The sequence below is a fragment of the Carcharhinus amblyrhynchos genome, chromosome 4 (assembly GCF_965287045.1).
Source record: "Carcharhinus amblyrhynchos chromosome 4, sCarAmb.v2.hapA, whole genome shotgun sequence".
NCBI lineage: Eukaryota > Metazoa > Chordata > Chondrichthyes > Carcharhiniformes > Carcharhinidae > Carcharhinus > Carcharhinus amblyrhynchos.
In genome coordinates this window covers 19,150,610-19,167,353 of record NC_137327.1, presented here as the reverse complement: position 1 = coordinate 19,167,353, position 16,744 = coordinate 19,150,610, and the positions used below count along the sequence as shown (strand labels likewise).

At 43.2% G+C, this 16,744-nt stretch overlaps 1 protein-coding gene across 2 annotated transcripts in view; it reads right to left on the bottom strand.

Annotated features, from left to right (window-relative positions):
• The window catches only part of cdk10 (cyclin dependent kinase 10), a 33,015-nt gene extending 26,522 nt beyond the window's left edge, over positions 1 to 6,493 (bottom strand). Inside the window, exons 1-3 of one of the 2 annotated variants that reach the window (XM_080186769.1) lie at positions 6,396 to 6,486; positions 3,838 to 3,910; positions 278 to 349 (exon numbers count right to left, since the gene is read on the bottom strand). In XM_080186769.1, coding sequence (XP_080042895.1) covers positions 278 to 349; positions 3,838 to 3,910; positions 6,396 to 6,476 — 226 coding nt within the window. In that variant the 5' untranslated portion in view covers positions 6,477 to 6,486. Of the gene's footprint in view, positions 1 to 277; positions 350 to 3,837; positions 3,911 to 6,395 lie in introns of both variants that reach the window. The other variant, XM_080186770.1, reaches the window with a different exon arrangement.
• Positions 6,494 to 16,744: the final 10,251 nt, after the last annotated feature.

The window sequence follows — 16,744 nt, the reverse complement described above, 5'->3', positions numbered from 1 at the left end:
CCAGCAAGAACATAATGTCAACCATGTCTCAGTGGGTCAGAAGGTTGAAGTCACAAGGTCAAGAAAGATGCTATGTTAATGCAAGTCTTTCTTTTTCTTTTAGAGGCTCCTGGTAAATTCAACATATCAAAGTAGTACAGATTTCAAAATATACATTTGATGTGCAATTGGTTTCAAACATTATTGCTAAAGATTTAGCAAGCTTTAAAAACATGAATTTACTTAGCTATAACAACTTAAATAAGCACTTATATTAACTATAATATTTCTGACTTACCATCCCTCTCCTTATCCATTCGAACTTTCTTCAGGGCAACAATTTCATCGCTTTTTGTGTCATGGGCTCGGTCTAAAGCAACATAAAATGTTAATGCAGAAACTACTACCTTGTAGCTTATCACTACTATGTATAAGTTTGCTGTGTGAAAATTGTCTGCTACTTTTTCTACATTGCAGTGACAGTACTGCACTGGCTGCAAAGCACCTGGAGACATTTGGTGATCCTGAAAGGCACTAAATAAATGCAAGTCTTACTTAAATTTTGTTGTCCACCAACTCCTAGGCGCTAGAGTTAAGAACTCAACAACAAAGGTTTTCAAACCGCTCATTATACATACAGAGACAACTCAAAATGTTTACAATGCAATGGACATTCAGTGTGGGGTGGGCTGGGGTATTGGGAAGAGAATCAGGAGATGTCAGAAACACAGTGAAGAAAAAGAGTCTTAAAGAGAATCTTGAAGTCAAATTGGAGACTGGTGTGGTTGAAATTCTGAGGGAGGGGTTCATCCCCATGAAGGACTGAGGAAAGTCAACTTAGGAAGCAGGTGGAAGGAAAGGGGAAGCTGGAGATAGAAGATTTACATTGTGACATGAGGCTGGAGGGGACTATAAAAGTAGCACAGCATGAAGTTCTGGAGACTGCTGAAGTTGAAGATAGGAAACGTGTGATTAGCACTCTCAGACCTTGTCTAAGTGGTTAGTGGAGTTTGACAAGTAGAAGAGTGATGGGGATGCATGCTTTTGTGTGGAAGGGGATAAGGGTATCTAGTAATTGGTGAATTGTAAAAGTGAAAGGTCAATTAGAAGAGGATGGTAGAGTAGTTGAAAAATGATGAAGGTGTGGGTTAGTGTTTCAGCAGCAAAGGAACAGAGTTAAGGTGAAGGTGAGCAAGAGTCTGAAAGTAAATGACAGCAGTTTTCATAGTCACAGAGTCATAGAATCACAGAATCCCTACAGTACAGAAAGAGGCCATTCTGCCCATCGAGCCTGCACTGACAACAATCCCACCCAGATCCTATCCCCGTAACCCCATGTATTTACTCTGCTAATCCCCCCGACACTAAGGGGGATTTAGTGTTGACCAGTTGACCATTTTAGCATGACCAATCCATTGTTAACCTGTATATCTATGGAGTGTGGTAAAAAACTGGAGCACCCGGAGGAAACCCACACAGACAAAGAAAGAACGTGCAAACTCCACACAGACAGCCACCCAAGGCAGGAACTGAACCAGAGTTCCTGGCGCTGTGAGGCAACAGTGCTAACCCTTGTGCCACCGTGCTGCCGGTGGCAGATTGCATTTGATGGAGGAAGCCAAACTGAGGGTTGAATGAAATCTTAAGGTTCCACACTTCCAGGTTAAGCTTGAGGAGAGAGATGAAGTTCAAATAATACATATAAAGTCAAAGAAGATAGCTTTGTTTCTGCCAACATTAAGCTGGAGGTGGTTTGGGTTCATCCAAGTACAATGGCACAAAGTCTAGTGGCAACAGCTATGGGATTTATGGAGACAGCATGAAGCTCAATGATAAGAACGTACATGTGAAATCTGGCCCAAACTTCTACATAATTAACAGTAACAGGAAAACAGCAAAAAGGTCAAAGGCAGAACCCATGCTGGTACAGTAGGGGGAAACTAACTGAAGCGATACTAAGGAGGTGGACTATGGAGAAAAGACATTTGTGGAGCACAGAAAGGTTGACAATTTCAAAGGCAGCAGACAGATCAGGGAGGGACAATGAGGTGAAGTTACAGTCATGTGTGATGTTGGTAACTTTTACAAAAGCAGTTTTGGTACTGTTGGAAGGGCAGAATCCTTAATGAAGGACTTTCTCTATTGTTCATACTTTGTAACAACAATGAATACTCCCACGACAGGTATAAACATATAAAGCAAGTCAAGTACGTAAATCTCCAATAAAGTGCTTAATTCAAATCTTTGAAGACTTTCACCAGTATGAACAAATTGATTAACACAACAACCCTTCTTATGAACTTTTGCCATTTATGTTAACTAAGATCATATTGCTGATTAGAAATGCGACTCATTTGAATGACACTACCATTTTAGTTCTAGTTTTGTTGAAATGTGGAAAAAAATCTCATCAAAACTATTAATTTTACTTCTGTTATTTGTAAAAACACACACAGACAGGGAGAACATGCAGACTCCGCACAGTGACCCAAGCAGTGGCACAGTGGTTAGCACTGCTGCCTCACAGTGCCAGAGAGCAAAGTTTGATTCCCGGCTTGGGTCACTGTCTGTGTGGAGTCTGCATGTTTTCCCAGTGCCTGGTTTTCCTCCAGGTGCTCCGGTTTCCTCCCACAGCCCAAAAGATCTGCTGGTTAGGTGTACTGGCCATGCTAAATTCTCCCTCAATGTGCCTGAACAGGCGCCGGGGCGCAGTGACTAGGAGATTTTCACAGTGCTTTCATTGGGGTGTTGATGTAAGCCTACTTGTGACATCAATAAATAAACTTAAACTTAACACATGGTTAAGAACAGTTACTGTTAGCTGTTTTCTGCAAATGGGAAAGACTTTACAGACCATCTGTCTAATATTTATATACCATGGCAAGGCAGAGACACAAATAATTCTGGATACACCCCATGGGAGTGGCTGCTCTGGCTGCCCCCACCTCTTCCACACCCTTATCCAAGTGATCCTACAGAAAGAGTATGTGATGTCTAACGGTACATTGGAGTCTTCAGCGACCACAGAGCACTACAGGGAGTGGAGGGTGTAGTGCAGATATTATTTAATTCAGAAGTTTTCTTCGTCTTTGGTAAGTTTTTTTAATTAGTCTTAGCCCTGTGAAAAGGGGACCATTTAGTTGTTTTCTTTTCATTCAATGTTGGAGCAGCCCAAAATCGCTTTCTAATTTAATTAAGAGATATATACTCCTGGAATTGTTTAGCTGGATTCTCATGGTGATGGTAGTAGACAGGTTGCCACAATGAGTCTCAATGAGAAAATAAATGTATAGCGAGAGAGAATAGCAATTGTACCAACACAAGTTAAATAACTGATAAGATATTAGAGTTGCACTGCTCTCGCTATCCCAACAGAAATGTAGCTTGTGGTAAAGTTATAACTTAAGTTATTGTGAAACTAAAGATGGAATTAGATTATCCTCTTAATTTAACCTTTGATGTAATCAGTTAATGCAGGAGTGTGTAAAATTATCACAGTTGGGTGAGAGAAATGTATAAAAAGAGTCTCCAACTGAAATGACTATTTTGATTTGGAACGGTTTGATGTGACCAAGAATACTCAGTTCGGAATTCTATTGCACTGAGTCCCCAAACATCATGCATGATTGTAAGCAATGTTCCTTAAGCTATATGGTTGCGACCGTAAAGATCCCGCACCAGCCACGCGTGGGCTGGCTGCTTCAAATGATCACCTTTAAAAAAGCTTAAAGGAGCATGCACTTAAACAAATCGCCCTCCCCACCTCAAAAAAATATACTTAGAACATACTATCTTTTCTGCACATTTAAATATTACTGCACGCTTGGAGACAATCATAAAATATTAAACTGGACATACACACAATACCGTAGGTCCCTTCACCAATGCGATTTAATTTTACAAATTCTTTCACACTTCTGCCTCTTCCCAACTGCAAATAAAAACATCAAAAATTAATTTCAAACAATGCATTTCAGTCCAGGGTTTTGTATTACACGTGGACATAATTTCTTCCATCCTAAAAGATACTTCCTGCAGCAAACGAACAAAGCCAAGAATTGTTCAGGTATCTTAAATTGATCAATTCCTCTGGAAGCTATTGATATTCTACAAATATCAAAACCCAAAAGACATACATACATCAATTCCAAGTAAATAGCTCTGATTTCTACACTGAAATATTGCACAAAGTATCCAAGGGTGACTGTACAATAACAGAGGAAAATCTAAGAAGAAGCCACTAAGTTTTAAAGCATAAAGTTTATTTATTAGTGTCACAAGTAGGCTTACATTAACATTGCAATGAGGTTACTGTGAAAATTCCCTAGTCGCCACACTCTGGCACCGGTTCAGGTACACTGATGGAGAATTTAGCATGGTCAACCTAACAAGCACATCTTTTGGACTGCGGGAGGAAACAGGAGTACCTGGAGGAAACCCATGCAGACACAGGGAGATTCCACACAGACAGTGACCCAATCAAACCCAGATCCCTGGTGCTGTGAGGCAGCAATGCTAGCCATGGTGCCTCCGTACCCCTGCTACTTGTAGCAAAGTATATGAGTGCTAAACTGTAAAGATTGTATCTCATGAATTCTATTCCTCCCTGTTGCGTGAACGTTGGAGACGATACAATCAACTTGCATGCTCCTATGTATTTTTTGTTCCAACCCCAGACTGAGTATAATCAGCATGGCTCAGTTAAGGGCAAGTCATGTCAGACAAGCTTGATCAAATTTTCTATGGTAGTAACAAGGAAGACTGATGATGGCAGTGCGGTTGATGTGGCACGCATTTTTATTCATTCATGGGATGTGGGCTTCTCTGGCTAGGCCAGCATTTATTGCTCACCCCTAATTGCCCTTGAGAAGGTGGTGGTGAGCTGTCTTCTCGAACTGCTGCAGTCCACGTGGTGTACATGCTGCTCGGGAAGGAGTTCCACAGTTTTGACTCAAGGACTGTGAAGGAATGGCAATGTATTTCCAAGTCAGGATGGTGAGTGGTTTGGCGGAGAACTTCCAGGTGGTGATGCTCCCACAAATCTGCTGCCCTTGTCTTTCAAGATGGCAGTGGTTGTAGTTTTGGAAGATGCTGTTTGAGGATTTTAGCAAGGCTTTTGACAAGATGCCATGTAGCAGACTGGTTAAAAAAAGCCCATGGAAAACACAGCAAGCTTGATACAAATTTAGCTCAATGGTTGGAAAAAAGGGAAATCGTTGTACGTTTTTGTGACTGGAGGGCTATTTCCAGTAGGAATCCACAGGGTCATACAAGGTTTCCTGCTTTTTGTAATAATATATTAATGATTTGGATGTCAGTGGGGGAAAATCTCAAGAAGTTTGCAGATGACACAGAAAATGGCCATGGTTGATTGTGTGGACAACAGCTGTAGATTGCCGGGAAGATATCAGTGGACTAGTCAGATGGGCAGAAGAGTGGCAAATTGGAGTTCAACCAAGAGAGGTGTGGGGCGGCACAGTGGTTAGCACTGTTGCCTCAGAGCATCTGGGACCGAGGTTCGATTCCCAGCTTGGCCACTGTCTGTGCGTAGTCTGCACGTTCTCCTCGTGTCTACGTGGTTTCCTCCGGTGCTCTGATTTCGTCCCACAGTCCGAAAGATGTGCTGGTTAGGTGCATTGAATCATTGAATCCTGCAGTGCAGAAGGAGGCCATTCGGTCCATTGAGCCTCCACCCAGGCCCTATCCCCATTATCCCATGCATTTACCCTAGCTAGACTCCCTTACACCAAAGAGCAATTTAGTCTGGCAATCCACTTAACTCGAACGTCTTTGGACTGGGAGAAGAAATCGGGTCACCCGGAGGAAACCCACATAGACACCAGGAGAACGTGCAAACTCCACACGGACAGTGACTCAAGCCAGGAATCAAACTCAGGACTCTGGCGCTGAGGGGCACTGTGCCGCCCCATGGCCCATGCTAAAATTCTCCCTCAGTGTACCCAAACAGGCGCCAGAGTGTGGCGACTGGGGGATTTTCGCGGTAACTTCGTTGCAGTGTTAACGTAAGCCTAATTGTGACTAATAAATAAGTAAACTTTAAAAAAAAACAATGGATTTAGGGAGGTCAAACAAGCCAAAGGAACTTGGACAGGGATCCAGGACCTTAAAAAGTCTTGTCTTTCCGGTAGACTGGAAATGACTACTTGAGAGTTTTGGAATGCTAGTCTTTGTTATGAACATAGAAGTAAATATATTATGCTTCAGTTATAGAACAAACAGCAGCAGACATTCAACAGGGAGATGCAAGTAAACATGTCCCCATGGAGAAGGCTGGACTGTATGTCAGGGGGCTGACCAGGCAATGCGGGGGGGGGGGGGAATTAGTGAATGGTTCAGACAGTTTTGGGCTGCAGATTGAGTGTTATCTCTCCCTGCCCTTTCCCCAGCGCGGCTACCTTGTCCTCGGGCGGCACGGTGAAGCTCCCTTCATATCTGAGGCTCTTCAGACGGATTTGCTCCTCATTCACATCCGCCATTGTCCCGGCGACCGGGAGAGGGAGGGGGGCCGAGCAGCTCCTTACTCAGGGTTTGACCCGCTCCTGATGGCCAACCATCACCTCCCGGAGTGACAGCCCAACACACACACACACACACACACACTAACCCAGGAGTTGGGAACTGCTGTCACATGCACTCAAGTGTTGAGGTTATCAATGCGAGGAACACACCACTGGGTCTTTGTAATGTTCTTTGGTTCCCCTCAATTTGCAACTTAGATTTTATAATTCCCTCCTTCCCCATTCATTTGCTGCAGAATTTCACTCAGTTTTCTCTTTTCAATCTACTTGAGAGTTGCACTTTAAAGAGGTTTGCAAGGAAATATACCGTCTGAGACAATAATAACGCATAATAAAGCTAAGAAAATAACCCCGGGTGATTAATGAAGGTCTGCTGTTTCTCTGGGCATGGCACTTTCTGAGCTGAGGAAATGACCAATGCTGTGTGAACAAATGATAGCCATGATGTGGAGATGCTGGCGTTAGACTGAGGCAGGTGCAGTAGCAAGTCTCACAACACCAGGTTAAAGTCCAATAGGTTTATTTGGAATCACGAGCTTTCAAAACACTAGTGATGAAGGAGGAGCGCTCCAAAAGCTCATGATTCCAAATAAACCTGTTGGACTTTACCTGGTGTTGCGAGACTTCTGTGTGAATAAATGCCAATGTCGAAAAGGATGGGTCTAGCCAGATTGCCACAGAATGCTCCATTCAGTTAGACTGTGCCCTATCACATGTTCCAGTTGGAAGTGTCTGTGGATCAAGTTTGACCACAAGTCCAATAGGCAGTAATCTGCATGTAGTGTCTTTGAAGCTCTGTAGGAAAGGAGAAAGTGAATCTGGTCACATGCTTGTGTGTGCATCCCGCCCAAGTGATTAGCAGAATGCCTCATCACCAGAATTTTCAGATATAGCTTGGCTGATGATGAGAAGGGTCCTCGCCGTCAAATCCTTCATGCAGATTAGTCACTGTGATTGAAAGGGGCAGAAAAATTGAGGCAGCCAATATCAATTCTGCAGTTCTTCATGAAAAGATCAGGTGATGAAGGGGCAGTGCTCCTAAAGCTTGCGCTACCAAATAAACCAGTTGGATTGTAACCTGCTGTTGTGAGACTTCTTACAGAGAATTCTAGAACCAGGGGACATAGATTCAAGATAAGTGGCAGAAGGTATGGAGGGGACATGAGAAAGAACTTTACACAAAGAGTGGTGGCTGTCTGGAATTTAATACCCGAGTTGGTGGTGGAGGCAAAGACCCTAAACTCTTTTGAAAATTACCTGGATCTGCACCTTAAGTACTGTGAACTACAGGGCTATAGGCCCAGTGCAGGAAGGTGCAATTAAAAAGGGCACCTGGGTGTCCTCTGGCTGCATGGACAAGAGGGGCTGAATGGCTTCCTTCTGTGCTGTAACTCTTCTAAAGTTCCATGATCTTAAGACTAAATTAGTCAGGTTACTGACCAGGCTCAGTAAATGGAACAGAGTTATTAGAACCTAAAATGTTTTTTTTTTAATTTGTTTGTGGGACATGGGCATCGCCGGCTGGCCAGCATTTATTGCCCATCCCTAGTTGCCCTTGAACAATGAGGCTTGCTTGGTCACTTCGGAGGGCAACTGAGAGTCAATCACTTTGCTGTGGCTCTGGAGTCACACGTAGGCTAGACCAGGACAACAGATATCCTTCTCTAAAGGACATTAGTGAACTAGACGTTTTTTTTCTGACAATCGACAATGATTTCATGGTCATCAATAGATTCTTAATTACAAATTTTCAAAAAAATCAAATTCAAATTCCACCATCTGCCGTAGCAGGATTCAAACCTGGGTCCTCAGAACTTTATCTGAGTTTCTGGATTAATAGCCTAGTAATAATACCACTAGGCCATTGCCTCCCCTAAATTATTAGCATTCTTGAGACAGACACTTACAATTTAAAATAGACTGCAAAAGAAAATATTCAGTTATGGAATTACAATAAATGATTCCAGTTCAAGAACCAGCACCTGCGCCTTTTTGTAATTTAACTTAATGTTTTGCAATGATTACATTTATTTAAACATTTAAATACAAATATTAGAAGATATTTAACAAGTTTTTTTCCTCAGAATTCTGGAGTGATTATATATTAAACTAAAAGAATGAGAGGATGTATCTGGGATGTGACGAGGCACTGATTACAAAATTGCTGCAGATGTTGGAAATCTGAGAAGGAAACTCTTGTTCGTGTAGTCAGGCAGCATCTGTAAAAAGAAAAATATTAAGGCATCAGGGTTATAACTTCGCCACAACCTGAGAATATTACAGTTTGAGAAGGAGTGAGGGAAAGAAGAAAAAAAAACAATTACCGTGTTGTGATAGTGTTGTGGCAAGCATGTGCCAACTTTATACCTTTGAAACTGGCTGCTGCTTCTGGAGTTTGCTGTGAGAATTTTGGCTTCTAATTCTTGATGCTTAACCTTGTGGTAGTCATTTTGTTATAACTGTGCTTACAAAGTAGTAAAATACTTAATGCATCACTGTTAAATAATATTATGCTTAACTCAGTGGCATATTATTCATTTTATTTATTTATTTGTGTCACACGTAGGCTTACATTACACTGCAATACAGTTACTGTGAATATCCCCTAGCTGTGGTGCCTGTTTGGCCGTGCTAAATTCTCCTTCAGTGTACCCAATGTACCTAACCAGCAAATCTTTCAGGGTGGAAACCCTCGCCGACATGGGAAGAATGTGCAAACTCCACACAGACAGTGACCCAAATCGGAAATCAAACCTGAGTCCCTGGTGCCGTGAGGCAGCAGTGCTAACCACTTTGCCACTATGCCGCCCATATCCATGTCCCTGTTGTGATTGGTTTGGTTTATGTAGCTGTGAATATACTTTTATATTAGGTTATATAATAAGTTAAAATGTGAATTAAGTTTTGGCAATTTATGAACCTTGGGCATCATAAGAAAATGGGGAGGCAGTAGCCAGTCATCGGAATAATAATCCAAAGACCCAGGGTAATGCTCTAGGGTCCCAGATTCGAATCCCACCATGGCAGATGGTGAAATTTGGATTCAATAAAAATCTGGAATTGAAAGTCTAATGATGACCATGAAGCCATTATCGACTGTTGTAAAAACCCACCTCGTTCACTAATGTCCTTTAGGGAAGGAAATCTGCCATCCGTACTTGGTCTGGCCATAAGGTGATTCCCGATCCACAGCAATGTGGTTGACTGTTAACTGCCCTCTGAAATGGCAGAGAACGCCACTCAGACTAAGGGCAATTTGGGATGGGCAATAAATGCTGGCCCAGCCATTGATGCCCACCCACCGCCCCTTAATGAATATAAAATAAAAACCAACCTAATTCTCTAAAAAGGATTAAAGACAAATTCATTACCCAATGATAAACATTCCTTGAACTGGATTGGCAGGAAAGAAGAGTGCAAATTCTGTGAGTTTTGGAGGAAAGATTGGGTATCTGGAGGACACATCTTGTGGTTAGCACTGTTCCTCACAGTGCCAAAGATGCAGGTTCGATTACTGGCTTGAGTCACTGCCTGCATGGAGTTTGTATGTTCTCCCTGTGCCTGCATGGGTTTCCTCTAGGTGCTCCGGTTTCCTCCCACAGTCCAAATACGTGCATGTTAGGTGAATTGGCCATGCTAAATTCTACCCTGAAAAGGCGCCAGAGTGTGACAACTAGGATATTTTCACAGTAATTTCATTTCAGTGTTAATGTAAGCCTACTTATGACTAATAAATAAACTTTAACTTTAGGGGAATACAGAGTGGCTGACCATTGCCAAGGTCGGGGAGGAAGATGGCAAGGGGCATATGGGAATTGATACTTTTGAAGTACATACTCTGAAACCCCAAAGTTTTCCTTTGCAAGATCAGAATCTATAAATTCTAAACAAATAAGTTTTAAAATTAAGAAGAATGCACCACTTGTAAATGTTGTGCACATCATCATAGGTTGAGACACATATGGGTAATTCATGTGCATAGTTCCATTTTTATGACCTCCAGGCTGAACTTGAATGATCTCACGATCAGTAGCAAACCAAATGCAAACCAAAAAGATGTTTTTTTCTCTCCCAATGGTAGATTATTGGGAGAAAAAGGAGCTTGAAGAGAAATAATGAATCCACAAGCAAAAGGAGAAACTGCCAAGACAATTCTGCAAAGGTTTCTTTGAAATCACTTTCAACACAGGTTTGCAGTATTGAACCAGGATTTAGGCAAATATACAATGGTCCCACCAGGTGTCCGGTTGACACCCTCCTTGTGCACCATAAGTGGGTGGGGTTTTGAGAGGTCAATGGGGGGAGAGCAACCTGGGTGGGATAAAACTGTGTGGGATGAAATCTTGGTGGGGGGAGAATCTCTGATGGGTCCAGTAAAGAGGGAACATACCTGCCGCCACTAGCCTATACAGGGACATCTACCAGGCTGCCCAGTCGGTGTGGGACCTCACGTGCCGCTGGTTAAATCTCAGCGGCAGTTGGTTAACTTCCCACTTAAGGGCCTAGATTGGCTCACTGATGGGGAGCAAGTAGGCAGCTAGCCTGATCTTCAAACCCATTGACAGGAGCCACCACTGAAGAATGAATCAAAATACCAACTTCATTTATAGTCATTTGGGGCCTGTTTTGTTTTCTATTTTAAAGAAATCGCAATGTCACAGGTTGGAATCTGAAACAGATGTGAGAATCAACACAAATGCTGACACAATCGCAATGTCACAGAAACTATTCTGGCCATGTGATAGATCTGTCGCTGAGCTCACCTTCACCGTATGTACTCATGTCCCATGAGTAGTTTGCATGGCCTTGTGTTGGCTGTGAGGAACACAGCCCAGACTAGGCAGCTGTCAGTGTCTGATCCATGACACTGCTGTGCTGAATGTAACTGGGACAAGTTCTGAATTCTGTAAGTAAAACGCTGGTCTCCGTATTTAACCCCGTGCTCTACCTGTCCTGGAAGTGTTTGAGGGGGCCAGTTTGGAGGGAGCTTTACTCAGCATCTAACCCCGTGCTGTACCTGTCCTGGGAGTGTTTGATGGAAACAGTGTACAGGGAGCTTTGCTCTGTATCCAACCCTGTGCTGGATCTGTCCTGGGAATGTTTGCTGTGTGACAGTTTAGAGGGAGCTTATGTCTGTATCTAACCCCATACTGTACTTGTCCTGTGAGTGTTTGATGGGGACAATGTAGGGAGAGCTTTACTCTGTATTTAACCTCATGCTGTACCTTCCTTGAGAAACAATGAAAGTCTGAATATCCGAAAACACTTTTTTTCTCTGACCGTCATCCGTAACCTACCTGAGTTCTTACACATTCTTCACAGATCATTACAAATGGGGAAAGTCTAATTTTCTTAACCTTCCATTACAGAGCCTTCACAGACCACCAGTCTCTAGCACCTCTTCCCATTCAATTCTTCTTGACAGAAGCCAGAGGCTGGTTGTAGAGAGTTGTTTTTCAAACTGGAGGCCTGTGACCAGCAGTGTGCCTCAGGGATCAGAGCAGGGCCCAATGTCATTTGTCATTTATATTAATGATTTGGATGAGCATATAGGGGGCATGGTCAGTAAGTTTGCAGATGACACCAAGAATGGTGGCATGGTGGACAGCGAGGAAGGTTATCTCCAATTGCAGCAGGACTTTGATCAATTGGGCCAGTGGGCTGACAAATGGCAAATGAAGTTTAATTTAGACAAATGCCAGGTAATGCATTTTGGTAGATTGAACCAGGGCAGGACTTACTCAGTTAATGGTAGGACGTTGGAGAGAGTTAAAGAACAAAGAGATCTAGGGGTACATGTTCATAGCACCTTGAAAGTGGAGTCACAAGTGGACAGAGTGGTGAAGGATTCAGCATGCTTGGTTTCATTGGTCAGGACATTGAATACAGGACTTGGGACATCTTGTTGAAGCTGTACAATACATTGGTAAGGCCACACTTGGAATACTGTGTGCAATTCTGGTCACCCTATTATAGAAGGGATATTGTTAAACTAGAAAGAGTACAAAAAAGATTTTTTAGAATGCTACCAGGACTTGATGGATTGAGTTACAAGGAGAAGCTGAATAGACTGGGACTTTTTTCTCTGGAACATAGGAGGCTTAGGGGTGACCTTATAGAGGCCTACAAAATAATGAGGGGCATAGACAAGGTAGATAGTCAATATCTTTTCCCAAAGGCAGGGGAGTCTAAAATTAGAGGGCATGGTTTTAAGGTGAGAGGGGAGAGATACAAAAGTGTTCAAAGAAGCAATTTTTTCACACAGAGTGGTGAGTGTCTGAAACAAGCTGCCAGAGATAGTAGTAGAGGCAGGTACAATTTTATCTTTTAAAAAGCATTTAGATAGTTGCATGGGTACAATGGGTATAGAGGGATATGGGCCAAATGCAGGCAACTGGGATTAGTTTAGGGGTTTTAAAAAAAAGAGGCATAGACAAGTTGGGCTGAAGGGCCTGTTTCCATGCTGTAAACCTCTATGACTCTATAATTCAATCTGGTCTCCCTTTGTATTTTTCAACTTCATGAAAAACTTGATCGCTTGGGCAGCACTGTGGTTAGCACTGCTCCCTCACAGCGCCAGGGACCTGAATTCAATTCCCGGCTTGGGTTGCTGTCTATGCAGAGTCTGCACATTCACCCCATGTCTGCGTGCGTTTCCTCTGGGTGTTCCAATTTCCTCCCACAGTCCAAAGATGTGCGGCTAAGGTTAATTGGCATGGCTAAATTGATCCTAGTTTCGGGGGAATAGCAGGGTAAATACATGGGGTTACAGATACAAATTAGGGGGGTGTTGACAGCGCAGACTCGATGGTCTGAATGGCCTCCTTCAGTATTGTAAGGATTCTGTGATTCTACAATAATATTCATCTCTGAATCAAGTAAACAGCAAATGTGTTCATGCTGCCTCTATTTCACATCACACACTGCATCCTACAAAGAGTGCAGAAGAAATTTACTACTGGGACTTGATGGTTTGAGTTATAAGAAGAGGCTTGACAGACTGGGACTTTTTTCTCTGGAACGTAGGAGGTTGAGGGGTGATCTTATAGAGGTCTGTAAAATAATGAGGGGCACAGATCAGAGGGATAGTCCATATCTTTTCCCAAAGGTAGGGGAGTCTAAAACTTGAGGGTATAGGTTTAAAGTGAGAGAGGAGAGATACAAAAGGGTCCAGAGGGGCAGCTTGTTCACACAAAGGGTGGTGAGTGTCTAGAACAAGATGCCTGAGATAGTAGAAGAGGCGGGTACAATTTTGTCTTTTAAGAAGCATTTACCCAGTTAAATGGTGAGTAAGATGGGTATAGCGAGATATGGGGGTGGTGGGATGTGTTGGGGGGCTTCCACATCAGAATTCCACCCACCATCTAAAAGTTCCTTCAATGAAAAGTCAGCCCTTGAGTGTTGACTGCACTTTTCTGTCATTATAATGTATTTGTATTGACCGAGCCGGAATTACAATGGTGCTGTGAATGTTTGCAAGACTGATCTTATTAACTGAAATGTGGTATGAATTATTTAAACAACTTAAGCCCAAGAAATATCTATTAATGTTCCTGTAAATCTGTATTCCAGCTGTAAGTTTTGAGGTTATTGTTACCCTGGTAAAGTAATTATTCTAATTGTTGCTAAGGATGGGTGGTTTAGTGCAATCTGTATTAACCTACAGCACTTTTCTAGATGGAAAGTTAGAATGAATACTAAACCTAAAGCTTTAGAGTGGAATCTTCTCAAAACAATTCTAAGGGCATGATCTTACCACTCTGTCCCATCTGTCGATTAGCATGGCGAGGCCAGAAAATAGCACGCGATGCTAAAAAAAATCAGACTCGCACCCAGCATCAAATGGTTTGGTATCTTCTCAGCAACATTTTACTGGTGTGAACAACCACGCATCCAAAATGGGCACGAAATTTATTAGCATGTATTTGAATGGAATTCAATACCATTAGCGAGATTGGCACAGCTGCTTCCTCTCCTCCTGGATGTTCCCCACCTCGTTGCCGTGACGTCACGCAAGCGTGATTCACAACTACTCGATAAAAGTCTGGTTCGGGCTCAGCAGTAATGAAGAGGAATGTGGAGGTCAGTGTTACTGAGCACCAACTTCTGTAGTGTGGTGGTGGGGGGGGTGGGGTTGGTGAGGGGCTCATACCGGTCTGGAAGACCTCAGCTTAGCGGTCACTGCTGGCTTGGGACTCGCATTGCGCTCACGCTCCCTGGCTGCTGAGTGACCCCCGAGGGGTTTCACATGAGGTCGACTTCCGACCCCATGAATATTGCTCTGGTTGCCCCGCCATCTGTCTGCTGGACAGGCTCTGTGGTTCATCGCAGATTTCTTTCCCAGCCCCGCTAACAGTAACAAGTAGCAGCCCTGTCGTCATCAGCTGCTCCAATCAGGGGAGCTTAGCAGGTGGTAACACGTCTCCTCACACTGCATGAACTCTGCAGTGCTGCCTTCGATGGTGTAGGTGGGGCTTTCAAAGTGGCTGGGTACCATCACACAATACAAAACACACAAAGCCAGTGTCTCAGTTTAAACATGTAACCTTTATTTTGACCAGCAGCCACAAGGAGAACCATCAAAGGGTGAGAGCAACTCCCGAGGCGGAGCAGCTAGACCTCGCCAATGAATTCTAATGTCTATAATTCAAAACAAATCAATTATAGATTTTCTTATCAATTACTCCCGCCTTCCATTCACTTTAATCAACAATACGTATAAGATGATGAATGGGATGGATAGGATAGAGGTGGAAAGACTCTTCCCGCTCAAAAAAGACAGTAGGACTAGGGGGCACAGCCTCAAGATAAAGGGGGGGCGGTTCAGAACGGAGTTGAGGAGGAACTTCTTCACTCAAAGGGTGGTGAATCTCTGGAATTCTCTGCCCGTTGAAGTGGTGGAGGCTGCCTCGCTAAATATTTTTAAGAAGCGGGTTGATGGGTTTTTGATAAGAGAGGGGATTAAGGGTTATGGGGAGAGGGCGGGAAAGTGGAACTGAGCCACGACAGATCAGCCATGATCTTATTGAATGGCGGGGCAGGCTCGAAGGGCCAGATGGCCTACTCCTGCTCCTATTTCTTATGTTCTTATGTTCTCCCTGTCATATCTTTTAGCCAATTGCATCTTACCTTCTGGCATAATAGCATTTCATTCATCCTTGGAATCCAAACGCTTCCACCCATATTGGCTAACCCAGTATCCTGTATCTCTTAGCACAGGTGCCTGGCCAATAAGTTCATTCTCACAAATTTACCTCCAGGTCACTGTCAAGTCAGACTAACACATGGTTCCATGTCTGGGCATGCATCCATCTTATCTGGATAGTGAATAAACGTTATTCATGAAGTATTCTGAATGTTCTTACCACTAGAAACTTTGCTGATAATACTTGCACATTTCCAAGGTTTCAGTATTCCCTTGGAATATGGCCTTGTTCTAATGCCCTTTGTCATGATGCTTTGCAGCAATCTGCCTTTGGCTAAAGTGAATGATGATTCTTAAAAATACATTAACACATTCGAAATATCAGCATATGTTTTTTAAATAATCATAATCACTTGCTTAAATCTCTTACTGCATTTCATGTGTATAAGCTGCTTCTTTGTTTATAAGTCTATTTTAAAATCATTTGACTCAATGCTGGTAGTTTTGTCGGTATCTTAATATCTAATCATTTAAAAATCTACTAAACTATTGGGATTTCTTCCCCTTACAGATAGGAAGCCATCTCGTAATAGTCATGAGGTTGCCTCTCCACTGTCTCCTTGAACTGCAAGCCATTCCTGGAAGTCACTGGACCAGATATCCAGATGGGTGCAGCCATGCTTCTGCTTCAATGGTTCCCAATGGGGATCCCCTCACAGCCACCTATTTGCTCTCCATGCCTGCCAATGGTGAGGATGTGCACATTGAGGTAGCACATGGTGTGGGCTTGCCAGTGTCCAGACTCATGATGACACAAGTTGCTGGGAGGGACAAAGGAGCCCAGGATGGATAACCCTGGCGAATATGAATGTCGGATTTGGGGCCATCCTTGGTGGTCATCCTTGCAGCTGTTGAGAAGGAGGAGGAAAACATCTCGCTCAAAGTAAGGGCAGTTCAGGTCAGAGACTGCAGCAGGAAGATAGACAGCCCTCATGGTCGGGTCAGCACGTGGCTGCCCATTTGCTCGTGGGGGCAGCAAGGGATGGAGGAGATGGACACCCTGGGTGTACTGGACCTTTAT